General features: G+C 34.7%; 2 protein-coding genes across 2 annotated transcripts; both read right to left on the bottom strand.

The window, feature by feature from the left end:
• Positions 1 to 281: 281 nt before the first annotated feature.
• Positions 282 to 7,170, bottom strand: LOC132057472 (probable uridine nucleosidase 1). The gene is made up of 9 exons (XM_059450089.1): positions 6,841 to 7,170; positions 3,942 to 4,057; positions 3,722 to 3,781; positions 2,559 to 2,741; positions 2,370 to 2,474; positions 1,430 to 1,526; positions 1,217 to 1,324; positions 825 to 960; positions 282 to 644 (listed from the first exon to the last, which is right to left on the bottom strand). Exons 1-9 carry the CDS (start codon positions 6,941 to 6,943, stop codon positions 536 to 538), a joined length of 1,017 nt encoding a protein of 338 aa, XP_059306072.1. The 5' UTR covers positions 6,944 to 7,170; the 3' UTR covers positions 282 to 535.
• Positions 7,171 to 11,461: 4,291 nt separating this feature from the next.
• On the bottom strand, positions 11,462 to 20,479 carry LOC132057471 (transcription initiation factor TFIID subunit 12). The gene is made up of 8 exons (XM_059450088.1): positions 19,922 to 20,479; positions 15,928 to 16,092; positions 14,803 to 15,324; positions 13,205 to 13,279; positions 12,588 to 12,666; positions 12,449 to 12,513; positions 12,280 to 12,315; positions 11,462 to 11,888 (listed from the first exon to the last, which is right to left on the bottom strand). Exons 1-8 carry the CDS (start codon positions 20,462 to 20,464, stop codon positions 11,757 to 11,759), a joined length of 1,617 nt encoding a protein of 538 aa, XP_059306071.1. The 5' UTR covers positions 20,465 to 20,479; the 3' UTR covers positions 11,462 to 11,756.
• Positions 20,480 to 21,662: the final 1,183 nt, after the last annotated feature.

Here is a 21,662-nt window from a genome sequence, read left to right as displayed (position 1 = left end):
GCTATTTTTCCAAGAAGGGGGTGCGGGGTGGGTGGGGTGGCTTTTGTCTGACGGAATAAAATAGTTTTTTCAGTGTAATCATCTGTTATCCGGAATCCACTGACCCGATTAATCAAGATTCACATTGTGCAAGGTCCATTTAAGAGATAAATGCTCTCTACCAAGAATTTCTCTATTTCCAAGACTCGAACTGGAAACTTCTAGTTAATGGTGGAAAAATTTAAGACATGGCATCAATAGACGACGGGACGAAAATATAAAACCAAAAAATCAACAACAAATGGAAAGAAGAATTACTGATTGATACGCTATTTCAGTTTGCCACTTGAACACATACATGAAAAGAATCATGAAAATGCCCTCCATTTTATAAGCCCTTTACACATTTCCCAGAAATGGGGTTTATTTAGTTTGCAAAAAATGGAGGAAAAGAAGAGTAAAAACAATTGCTGTAATGGAAGTTGTTAGATAACGCGTTCCTCGATCTCCCTGAGCAAGATTCACACGAGACAGAGACCGATAGATCCAATGGTATTCACGGTTTCATTAACGTTTTCTTTATATAATTCAGAACTTCGTCCACGTCAACTGTCCACGCAACTGAAACCGGGGAATAATCCGTCCAAGGGTTGCTCGTATTCCACCTAATATAACAATTTATTAGTTTTAATCCATCGGATGGAGACCAAGGCAAAGATTTTGAAACAAAAATCAGTTCAAATACTCTGTTACTCAGACTCTTAAAAAATGTAGTGCATTTTTGAAGAATCTGACACAGGCGTGGCAACATTTTGGAGAGTCCGGGCAATATAGCAAATACTTACTTTTTTAGCCCTTGGTCCATCAAGGTGTGCCCGACGCAGATGCCTTGTGTCTCAACCCTCACGACACCTTTCTTGAACGTGAAGAGTTCAGGTCGAACTAGTGCCACAAAACTAACAGGATCGTGTAGGAAAATTCCTGCAAAAAGGACGGGCGAATAATTATAAATGGTGCCAATTGATAAGAGAGGATCACCAGAGAAATGCAAGAAAGTGGTTTAAGTTATATTGCTCAGACTCTTCAAAAATGCTGACAGATGCGTGTTGGATCATCCAAAGTAGTGCAATTTTGGAGGATCCGACGGGGGTGCAGCAATACTTTTGGAGAGTATGAGCAACATAGGGCTTAAGAAGTAGTGTACATCATCCAAAAACTATATAAGAACGGAAGTTACCATAGACACCGTCTGATTTCACGTGCCAATCACGGTAAAATTTGCACATGTCGCACAATAATTTAGCGTGTTTTCCTTCAGATTGCTTTAGTTCTTCAAGATCATCATCTAAAACCAGGGAAGCATACTATTTATTGAGAAGTGAACGATATTATACAATTAAAGGTGCAAAAAAATAGAAAACTTCGACATATTTAAGCAGTGAACATTCACCGTTCAATTTGACTTGGGTTGTAATGTTGATGCCTACAATATCAATATTTGCCCCTGAAGTAAATACAACATCAGCAGCCTCGGGGTCCCCGTATATCTGCTTCATCAGAAAACATTGCAAGTGAAAAGACAGCAATAAATTGATGATTCAATACTACAACGACTATGACTCTTCGTCTTCCCATAACGAATTCATGAGCATGCAAAAAAAGGATGATCTTTTAAGCTTGACCAAAGTGTCGGGAAAGAAGAAACGTTGCGAATTCATGAGCATGCAAAAAAAGGATGATCTTTTAAGCTTGACCAAAGTGTCGGGAAAGAAGAAACGTTGACAACATATGAAATGATGTATGATACGCTTAAAAGAAAAGGACCAACTGTACATATTGTATATATCTTAAGAGATCAGACAGTCCAACAAGAATTTATAGTTTTTTTTTCCCCTTGATAACACTGGTGCGGGGCCAACTTGCACGCACCTTGAATAATTCGACAGGATACCTGCTACCTCCCACAAGCACAGGGACCCATATTATACTCAAATAACTAGAAGAACTTAGTGTATATGACACTATGGTTACAGCAGTGAGCTTTAAAAAAAAAAAAAAAAAAGCCTTTCATGACAAGATATTAATGTTCAAATAACTAACCAAACATTTTTTCAAATTGTTCTGCATGATGAATATCAAAGTAAGAAGTAATTGCATGGACATTAAATGGTCAAAAAACCATTAAAGCATGCTCCTACACTATGTTGCTCGAACTCATCGAAAATACTGCTAGGTGTGTGTCGGATCCTCCAAAAGCTATGCATTTTTAGATGATCAGACACGGGTGTAGCAATAGTTTTGGAGGATCCAACCAACATAGCAGATCCATATTGTAAAACAATGTGAATATGATAGAATTTATATAAACCAATGGGAAAAAATTCACCCACATTTGCTTCAGCAGCAGGATTAACATTTCCTAAAGCGAAGAACGAACCACCAAGTACGACCACTCTCTTCACCTTGCTTGCAAAGGTAGAGTCCCTCTTGACAGCCTACCAACAGACAAAGATGAAAATTTTGTAAAATGCAAGGCAAAATCAGAAACTTGAAAGTTGTAAAAGTTTTGAGATACGTACCAAAGCCAAGTTTGTCAATGGTCCCAGTGCAAGTATAGACACTTCACCGGGAAATTCAGAAACTTTTTCCACCAAGAATTCAGATGCAGATTTGTCAATTTTCTTAGAATTTGGAGAAGGTAAATATAAGTTGCCTAATCCATCTGAACCATGAACAAAGTCTGCAACACGTGGTTCCCCTCTCTATAGCAAAAAATAATATGAAAGTTAGGTGACAGTACGTCGAGAAGCGTACAAATCCGAGGCGGATTCAGGATTTTAATTTAATTGGTTCAACTTTTAAGATTTTCAACAGTGAATCATTGCAATATTAAAATTATAGGTTCAGTCTAATATTTGTTGAGATGTTAGTAGATTTTTACATACTCCCTCCATCCTAGTCTATATGAAGGTGTTCGACTGGGCAAAGAGTTTAAGAATGAAAGGAAGATTTTTGAAACTTGTGGTCAAATAAGCCATAGATATTTGTGTGGCTACAAATCATCTCATAAAGGGTAAAATAGGAAATTCAAAGTTAAATTGTTACTAAATATAGAGAGTTGTCATTCTTTTTGGGACAGACCAAAAAGAAAGAGTGTCACATAAATTGGGAAGGAGAGAATATATCTATACTTCGTATGCAAAATTACGGGTTCGGAAGAACCCGTAGCTGAAAGGCTGCATTCGCCCCTGATACAAATGTAGTCGCTTACTTTCCTAAGTCCTGACGTTCTAGTCATCCAAGCTAACTTTGCAATCAGCAATCGACAACTCTAGTACATCAGTTGATTAGTATATTTGATAGGATCAGATCTTTAACAGTTTCAATGCAAATAAAATACAGAATCCCATCCCTGCTCCTTAATCACGGCAATAGAAAGGGCAGTCCAGATACAAAAGTAGCCAGCTACCGAAATACAATCAAAGGGAATAGAAAAGAATGAAGAACTTCGCAATGAGCTACATGAAACCAAAAGCAATCATCATCTTTTCTCTTCAATCTATTACTATAATATCGGCCTACACAGTAGGAATTAGTTCCATTTAGGTATCTTTACAGTAATGCTGCAATCACTTGTCTCTTTCCATTTATTTCTTGTTCTTTGGAATAGCATGGGAGATTCCAAAGCGAACAAATTGGTACTACTAGAAGGAATATGTGTTAAAATTAAAAACAAAATTACCTTCAGAGGTTCAGGGCTACCCTCCGCCACGGGAACATCCGGATATCCTGCAGCTTCACACTATCATTTTGCAAATTAAGTCAAAGAAGTAATAAATCAAGAACTTGATCCACAAACATCTACTAGACGGAAATCATAAACACAATAAAGAGAAAAAAAATCTGCTCATCACAAGGTACTAGATAAATAAATATACAAAAAAGAAAAAGAAAAAACATACCAAAAGTAATGCATTCCGAGTGGCATCTTTTGTAGTAACGTTGCCAAAGATTGTAGTCAAGCCTATGATCTCAACTTCTGGTGTCTGAAATGCCATTAGTATTGTCATACTGTCATCTAAATATCAATACGAAAATAAAATTAGCTCCAACATGACAAATGGGACCCGCATGGAACATGAAGCTCATTGGAAACAAAACACACATAAACACAACTCAGCCTGTTAAAAACTTGTTGTGAGAGAGATACAAGTCTTTCTTTTTCATTCACCGGCACGATTTATCACCCATATTTGCTAGAATAGAACATGAATTTTTTGAAAAAAGTTTCAGGCATCACTAAGTAATACAGTATATTTTATCTTGTTCTTGGTTGATGAGTCACAAAGTATCATTATTACTAAGGGCGCATTAGTTTCTACTTGAATGAAGCGCAACTTCTATGACAAAGAGTATTGTTTGCCAAGAAAAACTTCTCAACCCAAGATATGCTCTTGGAAAATTTCTTCTTTCATTAAGAAAAATGTTTTGCCGGAAAAGAAATTTCAGCAGTGGCGGATCCACAGAACAACTTATGGGTTCACGGGAACCAGGAGCTTTTGCCCAGACCCTGTATATATAAATATTTGACTCTGCAATTATTATTGTAAAATTAACTTGAGGTCGTTATAAGAGCCCATAAATTTCAAATCATGGATCCGCCTCTTTAAGAACAGAAAGGGCAAACTGTCCCAAGCTAAGATAAATACTAAGCTTCCTACAAATTTTTGAGAGGCATTAATTGGCCAACTTAAGAGATTTTGGGTCAACATGAAAGAAAACAGGCACACTGGGAAAAGGAAGAGAAGAGAAGGAGATCAAACATTCAAGGGCAAAAGTCCTGCTATTACATTAAGTTTTCTCCTCTCAAAGACATTTTTTATCCAATCAAAGAAACACTCTCCTTGAGTTTGATTTGGAGTTTGTTTCAAAGATTACATTTCCGTCTAGTCCTTTTGTTATATAATACACAACGAACTTGCTGTTTTTGCTTCCTCCATATTATAGAAGATCACGTTTCTTACTGTTATGAGGTAAAAGCCACTATACTAGGTAAGCAAAGTCCGAACTAAAACTCTACCATAGTTGTTTCCAAAGAATTAAAGAAAATATAAAAGACACAGCTTGTGAAATTTGTCAAAGCGGTGATATAATTTCTTAGACGCCTATAGCAATATCTCCCTATTTCTGTATGAAAGTAACAAAACATAGTGTCATAATTTATGAAGAAGGATTAGAAAAGATCATAGATAAAGTTAATTGCCTACTTTCATAAAAGTAAACTAATTTAGTATGACAAAAAGCAGCTTTATCTCTAGGAATCTCTTCACTATAACAAACTAAAAGAATCCCATAATTCACAAATTCCACAAAGAAAGAGAATATTTTCCTTCTGGTTATTATAATCAAAAGGTTGGAAATAAAAGTAACTTGGACCCTTTTTCCATATCAGAATCTACCCTTCTCTTAACACTTTTAACAACAAAAAAGAAGAATTTTAAGTCTACTAAGATACACAGAGTTGAAAACCAGAAAAAGATGCCACATTCACATAACAACTCCCAAAACCATACAAAATTTCTCAAAAAGGTCATCTATTTGTTCAAGAAAATCAATAGCCAAATCCAATCAAACAAACAATTCAGCTTAAAATTACTAAAAATCTCATCTTTAAGTTCATTCATTAAAAATGATCAGTACCCAAAATCAATAAACTGGAAAAAAAAAAAAAAAACTGAAATTTGCTAAAGTTACCGACTTTACACTAAAGGGTAGCAAATTTTACCAAAAAAAACATATAATTTGTCTAAGAAAATCAAAACCCAATTCCAATCAAATAAACAATTTAGCTTAAAATCACTAAAAATCTCAACTTTAAACCCATTCATGATAAAAAAAAATCAACAACCAAAATTAAGAAACAGAAAGAAAAAAAATGCTGAAAATTGCTAAAGTTCTCAACTTTGATCTTACCAAAAAGTTATCTATTTGTCTAAGAAAATCAAAACCAATTACCTTCAAACAAACAATTTATCTGAAAATTACTAAAAATCTCAACTTTAAACAAAAGGGTAGAAGATTTTACCAAAAAATTATCCATTTGTCTAAGAAAATCAAAACCCAACTCCAATATAATAACCAATTTAGCTTAAAAATTACTAAAGTCCCAACATTAAACTCATTCATGAAAAAAAATTAACACCCAAAATCAAGAAACTGAAAAAAATATTGAAACTTGCTAAAGTTCCCAACTTTAAACAAAAAGGTATGAGAATATTACCAAAAAGTCATCTTTTTGTCTAAGAAACTATTTAGCTGATAATTACTAAAAACTCAACTTTAAGCAAAAAGGGTAGAAGATTTTAACAAAAAATTATCAATTATCAAAACCCAACTCCAAGTTAATAAACATTATAGCTAAAAATTACTAAAAGTCTCAACTTTAAGCTCATTCATGAAAAAACAAACAACACCCAAATTCAAGAAACTGACATAAAAATGCTAAAGTTCATAACTTTAAACAAAAGGTTCATCTATTTGTCTAAGAAAATTAAATAAACAATTTAGCTCAAAGTTACTAAAAATCTGAACTTTAAGCTCATTCATGAAAACCAAACAACACCCAAATTCAAGAAACTGAAATTTTGCAAAAGTTCCCAACTTTAAACAAAAATGTAAAGAGTTTTTACCAAAAAAGTCATTTGTTTGTCTAAGAAAATCAAAACCCAATTACCATCAGATAAACAAATTAGCTGAAAATCACTAAAAATATATATAAAAAAAAATCATGTAAAAAAATCAACACTCAAATTCAAGAAACTGAAAAAAAAAAAAAAAAATGAGGGTAGAAGAATTTTTTACCAATGCCAGGGTCAGTGTCAATGATGATTTTTTCACGTGGCTTAGAAAAAGAATTGTTGTTAGCCACTAATCCATCAACCAAATCACCATCACAATTTGACATTCTTGTAAAGTTTTCAAGAATTCAAAAGGGAAATTTTTGGATTAAAAAAATGGGGAATTTTTGGGACCTAATATAGACAATGAAAGTGTAATATAATAACAAAAATCAAATCATAGAATAAGGAAAAAAAAAAGTGGATAGAGTTTGTGGAGTCAGCTTTGATAATGAGCTGATTTTTTTCTAAAAGCTATGCTTCAACTATACTTTTCTTTTCTTGTTTTGGTTTGGGTCAAATTTTTGTGCATTTATAAGGTGTGCTATGTGTGTGAATATACATATGGGAGTTTGGGAAAGAATAGTAGATAAGATTATGTGGCTTAGTCCTAGTGGTAAATTGGTATTCCTAGTTTGATTCACTTTATGTTTTTTTTTTTTTCAATTTTTTTTTTTTTTTTTTTTTTTATGTATGATGTCTAGTATCCGTTTTGGGTTCGATAAATTTATATTAGTAGCATCCGGAAGTCACACTTTGAAGATAAAACGCTTCTTAAAAGATGATTTCGTTCTGAGATCTCGAATTCGAAGCTTTTAGCTAAGGATGAATGAATAATTATCGCTCTAATTCAACTTTTGATGGTCGCTTTGATTGGACGCTTAAGTTTGATTATCGCCCAACACAATTTAAATTTCACGTTTCCAAATCCTATTAAAATTGAAAACATAGGTGGGAGCGTATGCACACGTTTCATTAAAAAAAGAAAATTGTCGAATAAAGTTTTTTTTTTTTTTTAAAAAAAATACTTTAGATAGTGCTTAGCAATTTGCCCTTGTATTAGTGTTATTGAAATAACTTACGTTTAAGCAATTTCGGAAAATATTTTTATAATTTGGTTGTTGGAAGTCCTCGCGATTCACCAATTTGTTATATTTATAGCCTAGGAGACCTCGCAAGCCCGTATAGCATAGTTAAGATGGTAAGACTCGTAACTCTTTGTAATTAAAGTGTAACATCTTTGGAGTTTTACATAAAATATAAAAATTGGACACAAATTCATAATCTAATGGGATTTGATCAACTTTTTCTTGATCTTCATATAACATCTTCGATATCTCAAAAAAATTAGTAAGAGCCGGTTTGGATTGGCTTATAAGTTGCTGAAAACAGTTTATAAGCTGTTTTCGGTTTTTTTGAGTGTTTGGCTAGCCAACTTAAAGTCATTTTGTGCTTAAAATAAGCCCAAAAAATAACCGCCCGTTTTTCATTTATCTAAAAAATTTATAGTACTGCGTTTTTATTTTATATTTCGCTTTTTAAGCCCATCCAAACAAGCTCTAAGTTTCAAATCTTAGCTATAACAAAGTTATCCAAATTAGGGAAAAGTTGGTGATAATTTCGAGAGGTGCATTGTATTTATCTAATCCTTAATCACTTTATCCAATACTTGTATTTTCAAAGGTATAATTAACCTAGGCCAGTAATGTTATGCCACTTTGATATACAGCTTAATTTTCATAATACTTTTTTTGATCCCCACTTCTCATATATTCTATTCCATCGAGATTTTATTCCATGGTATATGTTCTTTGGTTTAACCGCTTAAAAGGTAATACTACCAATGCATAGTGCGATTTCTTTTTAATTTTCTGTTTTAGGTTTGGTATATATATATATATTTTTAACCCAGTAACTATCAATGTTTGATAACTTCCAACAAATTATTTCAAATATGGCTCAAGAGATCTCTAGATTTAATTTAATATAATAAATTTGATTTTGACAAATATGTTGATCCAAAAACATGATTTCGGACCCAATTAACATCTTTACATGTTCTTGGAATTTTAGGCTTCTTATCCAAGAGTTCGTTCAAGAATACCGTAATGAAAAGAATATAAGAGTTTATCATTAGGTATTTGACTAAATAGAATTGTCCATTTCCTATAGAACCTATCACAAAATTACCCATAAAGACTAAATAAAGCTAAATGGAGTGAATATTTTCTTTTCATGAAAATTAATTTCCCCACAAAATTTATGACAAGGCTGCTACTATTATATTTATACACCTCAGAATTAAACATGATTGCTTTCCTTTTCCTTCCTGGCTTATACACTTTAGGAAGTTATTTTGGCCAAAATCAAATCATAGAATAAGAAAGTTATTTTGGACAATGAAAAGTGAAATATAATAACAATCAAATCATAGCATAAGAAAAAAAAAATTTGGATAGAGTTTGTGGAGTCAGCTCTGATGATGAGCTGAATTTTCTAAAAACTATGCTTCACCTTACTTTTCTTGTTTTGGTTTAAGTCAATTTTTGTGTACTTATAAGGTGTGTTATGTGTGTGAATATCTATGGGTTTGGGAAAGAATAGTAGGTAAGATTACGTGGCTTAGTCATAGTGGTAAATTGGTATCCCAATTTGATTCACTTTGTCTTCTTCTTTTTATTTTTAGTTTATATGATGTCTAGTATCCATTTTGGATTCAATAAATTTATACTAGCATCTGGTAAGTCACACATTGATGATAAAACGCTTCTTAAAAGATGATTTCATTCTCAGATCTCGAATTCGAAACTTTTAGTTAAGGATGAATGAATAATTATTGCTCTAATGCAACTTTTGATGGTCGCTTTGATTGGACGCATAAGTTGAATATCGCCCAACACAATTTAAATTTCACGTTTCCAAATCCTATTAAAAATGAAAACATAGGTGGAGAGCATGCACACGTTTCATTAAAAAAAAGAAAATTGTCGAATAAAGTTTTTTTTTAAAATACTTTAGATAGTACTTAGCAATTTATGCTTTTGTTAGTGTTATTGAAGTAACTTACGTTTAAGCAATTTCAAAAAATATTATTATAATTTGGTTGTTGGAAGTTCTCTCGATTCACCAATTTGTTATATTTATAGCCTAGGAGATCTCGCAAGCTTGTATGGCATAGTTAAGATGGTTAGACTCGTAACTCTTTGTAATTAAAGTGAAAAATCTATGAAGTTTCACATAAAATATAAAAATTGGACATAAATTCATAATCTAATAGGATTTGATCAACTTTTTCTTGATCTTCATATAACATCTTCGATATCTCAAAAAATTTAGTAAGTATCAAATCTTAGCTATAACAAAGTTATCCAAATTAGGGAAAAGTTGGTGATAACTTCGAGAGGTGCATTGTATTAATCTAATCCTTAATCACTTTATCCAATACTTGTATTTTCAAAGGTATAATTAACCTAGGCCAGTAATGTTAAGCCACTTTGAATTAATTTTTATATACAGCTTAATTTTCATAATACTTTTTTTGATCCCCACTTCTCATATATTCTATTCCATCGAGATTTTATTCTATGGTATATGTTCTTTGGTTTAACCGCTTAAAAGGTACTACTAGTCTACTACCAATGCATAGTGCGATTTCTTTTTAATTTTCTTTTTTAGGTTTGGTATTTTTTTTTTTTTTTTACCCAGTAACTATCAATGTTTGATAACTTCCAACAAATTATTTTCAAATATGGCTCAAGAGATCTCTAGATTTAATTTAATATAATAAATTTAATTTTGACAAATATGTTGATCCAAAAACATGATTTCGGACCCAATTGACATCTTTACATGTTCTTGGAATTTTAGGCTTCTTATTCAAGAGTACGTTCAAGAATACCGTAATGAAAAGAATATAGGAGTTTATCATTAGGTATTTGGCCAAATAGAATCGTCCATTTCCTATAGAACCTACCACTAAATTACCCCTAGAGACTAGATAAAGCTAAATGGAGCGAAGATTTTCTTTTCATGAAAACTATTTTCCCCACAAGGTTTATGAACAAGGATTCAAGCACAATAAATGATGTAATCACATAGACGATATACACATCGTGGTCAAAGTTTGGCTCTAATCGATTGGCTAATAGCAAGTTTGGCTACAGCGAAGCGCTTATCAAGTGCAAAGGAAAGAGCCTTCACCACTTGAGTCGTCCGCAAGAAAATACTCAAGCGAAGGTAAATAACCAAATTAACTGCAAGTTGAATAAACTATGAGCATAATAAGATCTCAGTGGTTATTGCTAGGAATGACGTCCTAACTTCTACAAAAAGTAAGTAACAATCAAAGTCGTAGGTTCACGCCACCAATATTTGTCAACTTCTCCAAAGTCCTAACTTAAGTCGACACAATAAACAAATAAAACTTTAAAGGAAGATAAGACCCCAAAGCAACAAATGACAGGACGTGATCGTTGTTGGTATTTGATCGACTTAACAATGAGAATAAGCTAAAGAAATTATTTTACTATCACAAAGTTGTTGGCCCTAAATTATTGCACGTTATATCACATGTATTTGACCTGGAAATTAAATGAAACTACCGTCAATAATCCATTCAATAATTTCTCATGCACATGGATTGATGCAACATGCAAGTGACTTTTCAACACCAAACAAAACTGAATAATAAGTGTGATTTTTAAAATACAAGTGATTTATCGACAACTGAGTCATATTACAAGAGTGTTTACCTTTCATTTGATCTACTAAATCGAATGATAAAATCACACATATGTCGATACATATTTAGTAGGATCGAACAAATGGATGAGTGTATTATCTTGTCTAAAATATTTACATGTGAGAAATATCACCATAAGGCATGACAATCTAGAAAATCAGCCCACATTTTGCCCATCCGAAGCTCAAAAGCAAATACGTAGTACATTTTCAAATCTTTTCTCAATACTCATTCTAGGTTAGGGTGTTGAATTTGATATTGCAGTAAAAAGATTTAATCCAAATTTCACCGTGCAGTACTGCAGTAAGTAAAAAATTCATTAGATCACAATTTCCTGCTTTTTGTTTTCACCACAGCTTTCATGTCTTGGCATTAGGAGGGGAACCCAAAATGTTAGCAGCACCCTTTGCCAAATGGCTTTTCATATTCCCACCAGCTTGTCCTGAGCCCTTTGCATTTGTCATCTCGGCGGCTAGAGCCGATTTCTTTATCTGCCAAAAGAACAACAACCGATCAGCAAATAATAGCAACCAAAAACCTACATTGCTCGGACTTTTCAAAAATGTTGTTGGCTACGTGTCTGATCCTTCAAAAGTAGTGCCTTCTTGGAAGATCCAACGCAGGTGAGGCAGCATGTCAGTTGAGTCCGAGAAACATAGCCAGAAACCACAATATTTAACAATTAACACATACATGTAAATCCCCACGTTGTGGGATTTTACTGGGTTGTTGTTGTTGTTGTTGCAACATATACATGTAACACTTGAAATGGAAATGTAAAGACAACCAATCAAAATCAAACACCTCACTTTTGTTTTGGGCTATGAACATACATAGGAACTTTTGGCGAACAAAGACGGGAAAGTAGAAGTTTTAACTTACTGCTGCAATTCTCTCCTTGTGGATGTCACTTGTAAACTGAGAAACCAAAATTGAAACAATCAGATAACCAGAAGAGATTTGAATAACTATTACATCACAAGAAAGTAACTTCCCGATAAAATCTAAATATGTATTGATGCTTTTAGGATAAAGGAATAGTTGAACTCACCGGCTTCTTGTAGGTCCTAATCTCGTCGCCACCAAATCCTGGGAGGGTCATGTTCCAATTCCTTTCTGAATCAAGGAAACTAAATTAACTTAGGTACTGCATATATCGTTGGACCAGTCAGGAATAGAAGGTAACTTACCAAGATGCAGAAGGATGTCCTTTGCTTCTAAAGTATTGGATTTTCGATGCTTGGCTAATGAACAACCAAATGTGGTAATCTGGTCAAGCACAAACACAGTCGTCAAGGACCCATCCAAAAATTACTTGGGCTGAAATAGCTGGGCTGGGCTAAAAAGCAGGTCATAACCCAACCCGCCCACTTCTTACAGAGTTTTGATTTCTTTGTTTGTTCTTTTATAATTTTCTAAGTACCTAATACAACTATTTTTTTTCTCTATTATAGGTATACATAACGTATAAATTTAAAAAAAATGTCTTTTTATAATATTTTGGCAAGGTCTCTATGGGTGAATTTGGGCTAAAATGGGTTATGCTAAAATGGACTGAGCTAACAAATGGACAGGTCAAACTTGAACAGGTTGGGCCAATCATGTTCTCTATGGGCTAATTTTGCCAACCCTAAAATTATCTATGAAAACGAACAAGCTAGCTTTATCCTATCAAAGCAAGGCCAAAACTTTAACCCCGCTAGAGTACTTCCGAGAATCAAAGCAAGTCCCAACCTATGAGATTGTGGGGGAAGATTTCAGATTGAAAGTAATGTTTCACTGTGAAACAACTAGAATATGAACTTACAGATTCCACAAATTCCTCTGCAATATCAACGAGGATGTCTTCAACTTCAGCATCCAATTTCTCAGATGGATCAATCTGTAAAGGACAGTGCAGGTCAAGCAAATGGATCATCAAGGCAAAGAGAATAAACAGATTCCTGATACCAAAATCAAATAGCAGGAGAAACAAAGAAGACAAAATGCTAAAGATATTTCGCTTACTTTCCAAGTTGACTATGAATGACAAAGCTGCTACTATTATATTTATACACCTCAGAATTAAACATGATTGCCCTCCTTTTTCTTTCCTGGCTTATACACATTAGGAAGTTATTTTGGCCAAAACAGAAACTCTTACCGAAACATCAACCAGTGGTATTTTTATTCAAATAGTAAAACATAAGTTAAATATAAACTATTTTTGAAAGCAGAGGGACAAATCTGACCCTTTTCCCTTTAATCAAATTCACATTGCTTTTACTTTAATTAAAAAAAATCAGTAATAATAAATTTAAAATCGATTTTTTCACATCCGTCAACCGAAAAGGGTATATATGAGCCAGTTGTGTAACAGCAGGGGGTATAAACAGGCCACTTTTTTACCGGAGGGTATATTTGCTCTAAATCATATAGTAGTACTGATAAGAAAACCAACAACAACTACACCTCATTCCCAAGTCCAAACGCTGATAAGAAAATCAAACAAGAAATATGCAAATTCGTAATTTATGGTGGAAACCTGGACGGCCCTCATCCTTTGACAAGCAAAAAATACCATGCAGGAAATTAACGTTGTGAAGTGAACCAGCTATGAGCTACATGCCGACGTAGTGAAGACAGTAAGCCTGAACATATGTTCTCTCTAAATTCCATCAATATATACAGGAGTAGCTGAATACTTACAAAAAAATGGGAGAAAATGACCAAAAGAAAAAAGGTTCCTTATGTCTGAGAGTAGGTTCAAAATAGTCCCTTAAGTATGCATTTAAGAGTTTTGGTCCTTTAAGTTCGCCAAAAGTTAACACTTCTAGTCTTCGTTAACTATTTAACAATTTATGTTCGTTAAATTTGATGGAAACAGTGAGGGAAAAAAAGATTTACCAATAAACAGCAAGAAAGGCTCATCAAATCCTAAAATATGCAACACAAAACCACTAGACACTAAAAAAATATTAAAATAGCAGAAATTATGCCTCAAAAAGTTGGTTGCATCACACTCTAGAAATAAATCAAAAGTAGCAAAAACTACAAAAGTAGTACCTCTAACTGTGAGTTCCCACTAACTTTTTTTTTCTTTCATAGTTCTCGTCAAATCTACTGGACAGAGTTTGGTAAATATTTGACAGATACCAAAAGCGTTAACTTTTGGCAAACTTAACGGACCAAAACTGTTAAATGCATACTTAAGGGACTATTTTGAACCTACCCTCAAACATAAGGGACCATTTTTGTCATTTTCTCGGAATAAGTTCAAGAAAAGGACTTTTTTTTAAACTAAGAAAAAGGACTTTTTTTTTTTTTTTTTTTTTTAAACCAAGCAAAAAGGACAATCTAAATCAGGTAGATCATGAAATATTTTCAGAAATGCGGTGACGACAAGTTTAGCATGTGCACGCTAACCTGGGTCACAATCTCCTGGATGCTTCTCTTGCTTAGAATCCTAGTACAAGGATCCCCCACCTCTAAAGTGGTAGCAGCTTTACTAGGAGGTCCTGGCTGGACCGCAGTGGATTGCATCAGTGCATGAGATGACGAAGGTCTCTGGATTCCTAATCCCGGGCCCCGGCCAAGTGCTTGATTAGATAATGATTGTTGAATCCTAGACGGAGGCATCTGTGGGCCCAAATGATCATGGGACTGACTTGAGGTTGAAGGCTGTGACTGTTGGGCAGAGGATGTGGTAGTAGTAACAGTATGCTGCTGATGTGGCGAATGAATATGGGACCTACTTTGATGCAAAGACTGAGGACTAATTTGAGGTCTCAATGAGGGCGTCGTCGGCAAAGGAGGCTTCCCCGGTCCTCCTGACGACAACCATGGCTGATTCAGGGACCTTGGACTTTGAGAGGTAGTTGTAGTATGTGATTGGGATGAAGGAAAACCCACTGACTGAACTCTCAACATGCCATGGCCTTGAAAATTCTGCAATGGTAAACAACCAAATAACCTCAATATTTCACAGCTACCTGAACTTAAATTGTAAAAAGGAGAGAAATCAGGTGAGCAGTTTGGTCCTTTAAGTCTGCCAAAAATGAGCACTTTTGGTCTCCGCCAAATATTTACAAAACTCTGATTGTTAAATTTAACTGGAACTGCAGAAAAAACAATTAACCAGAAACACCAGAAATTTCATCAAAATTTTAGAAACCGCAACATTAAAAAAAACTACACCTGCCACTCAAAAATAGAATATAAATTAACAGATTTTACAACCCGGAAAGTTGCACCAGACTCTTGAAATAGACCAAAAATTATAATATAAACTACAAATATGTACTTCAATGTGAGTTCCCGTTAAATGTTTTCTATTTTTACAGTTCCATTAAATTTTGACAATTAGAGTTTAATAAATATTTGACTGAGACCAAAAGTGCTTACTTTTGTCAAACTTAAAGGACCAAAACTGCTCAGTTGATACTCAAGGGACTGTTTTGAACCTACTACCAAAGATAAGGGACCATTTTGTCATTTTCTAGTAAAAAGGAAGTACAAAGAAATGACTCTCTCTCGTAAAGAATTACTAACCTGTGTAGCAGCAGACTGACTACTCATGCTCGTCTGAGGTCTAAGAGAAGAGGGAACAGGCCTCAAGTGCTGAGGAGGAACCCCTGCGGGTCCACGCATTGGTGAAGTTGAACCAAGCGATCCCATCATTCCCATCCCATGCATTCCTTGTATAGGTTGTCTTACCTACAGACAACAAGAATCAGTTAATATACAACAACAACAACAACAACATACCCAGTTGAATCAGTTAATATCCAATACAAAATGTAAATCAAGAAGCCAGGGGCGTGAATGCAGACATTCGAAGTACCGAAATTCCTATCTCAAAGAACCATGTTCATAATACAAAGATACAAAATCGCCTAACATTCGTGAATTGCGTCTCGGTGTTCTATATAAGATACAATAGTGAATGCTAAATGAAGCAACTTGAATCACTATATGTCTGGTCTTACTATTTAGTAGTCCCTCAGGTCATTTTCGATCATTTGAAGTTTTGGCATACCCAGTAAGAAAATCATTTTATAGCACCAATCATTAGGGATATTTGACCAAAATACAATTATTTCTTCCTTATATGAGTAATGATGACTATATGCGTTGGAACTTATTAAAAGAATATGACTATATGCCTTCGAGTAGTAAGGGTGGAATTGGAAAAAAAAAAATTGTACTGTTTGGCCATTACTTGCAAATATTGATTTGAGTGGAGTTTAATTTGAAGATGAACTTGTGTTTAGATATCATTTGAAATGAATGTGGGGAAAAACAAAACATTTTGGGCCAAGCTTGAAACCTCGAGAGTTTCCCAACAGTTAATACTTACTTTTTCGACTTCAAATAGCCAAGTTCAAATTGAAGTTGAGAAACTATTACAATTTGTAAACCAAAAACACGTATCTGCAAATATTTTTTCAAATATTCCAAATATTGTGATGTCCAAACAGCTCCGTAATGCCTTCTTAATTTTCTAAAGTGATGTTTAAAGTGACACATAGAAAGGACCAGACTGTGAAAAACAAATTCCTCAATCCCAACTCAATATATATATACATAATTTTCAAATATCATGGCAATTATCCCCATCGCAGTTATGTTAAGCTCTTTGCGCTGGTACTGACTGCGGTACTTTGTATTATGCTTCTGAAATTAAAAGTAGGTGAACAACAGAGATTTGAACCCTCAACGGTAGAATACTAGAATCACAATCCATTGCCATGAACTAATTGGTCTACATCCACCCTTACGTCCTACACATGTTAAAGACTCAATATTGATTCTCTATTACCCAATAATATGGAACTATTAATAATATGGTGAAAGCAAATTGTTTGAATTCTAGCTGTCGCATGGTACTCATCTATCTTATTTTTTAACAGCAACATTCGAGCTAAGCTTGCACGCACCTCAACTATTTTTTTTCTCCTATAACCGTAGTGTTTACCAGCTTGCGAGCACTTGGACTCATTCCACGGGATACTGTATTGGGTAAAATTCGTAGAACAACAGACGAATGCCGTGGTAACACGTGTCAGCAGGTGTGACTCAGACACAGGTCAGCATACAAGGCCTCCGGAGGAGACCTAACAGATCCGAAGACATTAAAGGACCCGGATACTCGTTGAAATAAGTTGACACCGACGTTGGTATGGTGGCAACCCAGTGTTGTCAAGGCGCGTTAAAAATAGACCTTCCACCTTTAGTGTCAACATCAAGGGGACATACTTTTCCTTGCCGTTGACACTAGATGATTGAGCTTTGTCCATATATTGTCCTCTTTATTATTTATCATTATGGTGGCATTAATTCATATTATTACCAGAGGCACAATTCATGGAATGTGTACCCCTTATCCCAAGTATAAATAGGACTTATCATTCCATTTTAAAGGACACGATATTCAAGAGATATATACAGCCGAAATACTCAATAATCACTTTGTTATTACTTTTCATTTACATCTGGCTGAATTGGCACAGCAACTCATAGTCAGCCCGGAGACACCAGCTCAAATCTTAAACACGGCCCAGGCTCTTCTTAACTCTTTTCTTTTCCGTTTATATTAATCTTAACTGCATATTACATTGCTTTTTTTGGTCACTTTGGTCCACGTGTCCTTGACCACGAACACAAATTCAACTAAACTGATTTCCAGGTAAACAGATACCTGCCACCTCCTACCAACATCGGCAACAGTATGAGGTAACTATGTCCACCTAGGCTAGTATAGATGGGACGAAATCACCTACTGTTTCTTTTGTCATGAACCTGAGACACACACCTCAACTATTTAAGAGCTTTTCTGCTTTTGCTGGGGATTCGGAACAGCATTCCATGGTCTTCATATCTGCTTATCTACTGCTAGGACACTACCCTGGATGCTCCTCTAATCTTCTTTCAGTAAATTTACTGCCTTCAGCTTTCAAGTTTAAATATTAAATGATCTTCAGAAACCTACCCCTAGCAGATTAGTTTATAAATTAGGATAAAATTGCAAACTTTTTACTTGTTCAAGAACCAAAAACAATCTAGCATGCAAGAATTGGCACAGAAAATTGCAACTTTATACCTGTGAAATAGTTGAGCTGGGCCCACCAAACTGGTGCCCAAAAGGAGGCAGTTTCAATGAGGAAAATGAACTACTAAGGTGATGAGCTGGAACGCCCATGGCCATACCACTAAGTTATTCACACTCATCACTTTCGGTGGGCACCCGTGTCGACACGACGTGGGTGTGGGATCCGTACCCAATTTGGTCAAACAATTTTAGGTACTATGACCAAAATTGATAGAGAAATTTGAGACAGACAATGATTTCTGAAATCACAACAAAGCTAGGGCTATTGCAATAGCCATGTTACACCTCTATATCATTTTCAATAGCCATGTTACACCAAAAAATAGTAAGGAGATGCATCTATACTTAAAAATAATTACAGGTTCAAACTTGCTCTAAAAAATTTGTGCATTCTTTTCCTTATATATAATCCACTCTAGGCATATCCTTATATATAATCCACTCTGGGCATATTTTTATAACTCTACTTTTAGATATTTGAATTACTTTTACCCGAATCCCAGCCCCCGTATCCATACCTGGATCCGTATCCCCGAATCATAAAACTTAGATCATGAAGGATCCGACCCCTAGATCCGCACCCGAGTAACTTAGCCATACCAGCTCTAGGGTTTTGCATAGTAACCGTAGAAGAACTCGAAATCGAAGACGACGACGAAGAAGATGAAGATGAGTGAGGGGGAGGTGGTGGTGGTGGAGGAGGTAAGGAAAAGTGTTGAAATGGTGAAGGTTGTTGCCATGGCCTGTTATTATTAAAGGTTTGGTGTTGTCTTGTTCTTTGAGGGTTTTGTGAAGTCCTAAAGGGTTTTGCTGTTGAGCTGATGATGGCGTACCCCCACTCCCCACCCCATCCCACCTCCATATTGTTTCGCTAGATTACATTATAGTAAATGCTGGGATAAACGTTTGCTTACTTGCCAAACACTTTTTTTTTTTTTTTTTTGAAACTGCCCCCACAATCCACCCCCACCCCCCACCCACCCCACGCCCGTACCCCCACTCCCCACCCCATCCCACCTCCATATTGTTTTGCTAGATTACATTATAGTAAATGTTTCTGGGATAATATTCGTTTGCTTACTTGCCAAACACTTTTTTTTTTTTTTTTGAAACTGCTTACTTGCCAAACACTAGAAAATAAGTTTAAAAAATCCCACTTGTTTTCCAAGAAAACATTTTCTAGAAAACCAAACACACCCTTTATCTACCGCTAGGCTACTACGCTGGGTGCTCCTCTAATCTTTTACTGTAAATTAGGCTAAAATTGCAAACTTTTTGCTGTTCAAGAACCAAAAACAATCTAGTAGGCAAGAATTAACACAGAAAATTGCAATTTAATACCTGTGAGGTAGTTTAAATTTACTAAAATAAACTCAGCTTTAAAGTAAACACCAAATTCAAGAAACTGAAGAAAAAATGCTTAAGCTTTAATACCTGCGAGGTAGTAGTTGAGGTGGGCCCACCAAATTGCTGCCCAAAAGAAGGCTGCGTTAACGACGAAAAAGAACTAGATGGATGATGAGCTGGCACACCCATAGCCATACCACCACCACCACCACCTCTAGGGTTTTGCACAGAAACCGAGGTAGAAGAAGATGATGATGATGAGTGAGGTGGGGGTGGGGGTGGAGGTGGGGGTAAAGAGAAGTGTTGAAATGGTGAAGGTTGTTGTTGTTGTTGTTGTTGTTGTTGCTGCCATGGTCTGTTGTTGTTATTAAATGTTTGAGGTTGTCTTGTTGTTTGTTGAGGGTTTTGTAAAGTGGGGTTTTGTTGTTGAGCTGATGTGGCAGCTGTAGTAGTGGGTTTAGTAGGGTTTAAGATTACTGGTTGTGATGATGTAGTAGTTGTTATGGTGGTAGTTGTAGAAGATGGTGGTGGTTGAGGTTGTTGTTGTTGTTGTTCAGGTGGTTGTGGAGTGGATGTTGATGGTGTTGGTGTTGGTGTTGGTGTAGTTGGAGGTGGTTGACTCTGCTCCATTGGAATTGGAATAAAATGATTTCTAGATTTACTATACTATATGATTAGTTGAGAGGTTTTTGGGGGAGTGATTTATATATGGTGTGCGATATTATACACTCTTTGTCATTAAGTTTTGCCTTTATTAACCGTGATTTCTGCGTTGTGCATATCTCGCCTTTGGACTAACTTTTGTACCCAAAAAAAAAAAAAGATTTGGACTAACTTTAGTAGCATTTGGCCAAGAAAATCAAATATTTTTAATCTTTTTTGGAATTTTGAAGTTGGAGTCGTGTGCAATTATAGATTTTGCAAAGAATGTTTAGTTGTTTGAAGTTATTGAAAAAACTGAAAATAAGTTTTTAGTGTTATCCAAATTCAGGATCAAATCTTTGATTTTCAAATAAAGTAAAAATAATTTTCTGGAAAAAAAAAAAGCTGAAAAATTTCATGGCCAAACGTGTCCTTAGTACTTCTATTTGTTATTTTCAACTGGCATATATTTGAGTAATTTTGTCCATCAAAATTTACCTATGAGAAAAAGTTATCATTATTTTTGCTTTTTAATGTTCTCACCAATACAACTACAACAACACAACATATACGGTTTAATTTGTGAGTGAATGCGGAGAAAGTAGAGATCTGTGATCAATACAAGTATCTTAACTATTTTATTGAATACTTGTTCGTTATTAGATACTTAATACCTCATGTCGACACAATTACTGAATAATTAGAATCGCAATTATTTCGTTGACAACTTATTCTTTTTCACCGGTACAAGCATTGATATTTTACATTACTAACAATATGACATAGATCCTAAAATACGATGGTGGGTATAACTATGCAATGAACGATGAACATCGTACTATAGAATTAGATAAGTTTATTCAAGTAGTTTTTACTTTTTTGGACCTCCTAAAACGACATACTAATTCATAATTGTTCCAAGGGATCAAAACAACCAATTCTTTGGCCAAAGATTTCCAAAAACATTAAGCTAAATCGATGTTGACATGGCATGACCAACTCATAATGAATAAAGAATCTATAGGAATGCTATGAACGATCCAATATCATCATCAAATGAGCATTTTCTTTTGTTTCGAGATATGTTGAGCTTCACTATATATGTTGAAAGAGGATTGATTAATATACAATGAATATTCACTAAAACGACATTTTAATTTGAGAGATAGTTGATATGTCTTTCTTG

Source organism: Lycium ferocissimum, chromosome 5 (assembly GCF_029784015.1).
Source record: "Lycium ferocissimum isolate CSIRO_LF1 chromosome 5, AGI_CSIRO_Lferr_CH_V1, whole genome shotgun sequence".
Taxonomy (NCBI): Eukaryota; Viridiplantae; Streptophyta; class Magnoliopsida; order Solanales; family Solanaceae; genus Lycium; species Lycium ferocissimum.
Note: the sequence above shows the minus strand (reverse complement) of the source record. Positions and strands in the feature narration are given on the sequence as shown.

Bases quoted from the DNA above. Each gene is read 5' to 3' on its own strand.
- LOC132057471 (XM_059450088.1), bottom strand. From the start codon at position 20,464: ATGGAGCAGAGTCAACCACCTCCAACTACACCAACACCAACACCAACA. The intron at 12,316-12,448 runs GTGAGTTCAACT...TTGGTTTCTCAG, and splicing joins TTAGGACCTACAAGAAGCCG to TTTACAAGTGACATCCACAA. The intron at 11,889-12,279 runs GTAAGTTAAAAC...TTCTTTTGGCAG, and splicing joins ACAAGGAGAGAATTGCAGCA to ATAAAGAAATCGGCTCTAGC.
- LOC132057472 (XM_059450089.1), bottom strand. From the start codon at position 6,943: ATGTCAAATTGTGATGGTGATTTGGTTGATGGATTAGTGGCTAACAAC. The intron at 4,058-6,840 runs GTAAAAAATTCT...ATTGATATTTAG, and splicing joins TGACACTGACCCTGGCATTG to ATGACAGTATGACAATACTA. The intron at 3,782-3,941 runs GTATGTTTTTTC...GCAAAATGATAG, and splicing joins CTCGGAATGCATTACTTTTG to TGTGAAGCTGCAGGATATCC.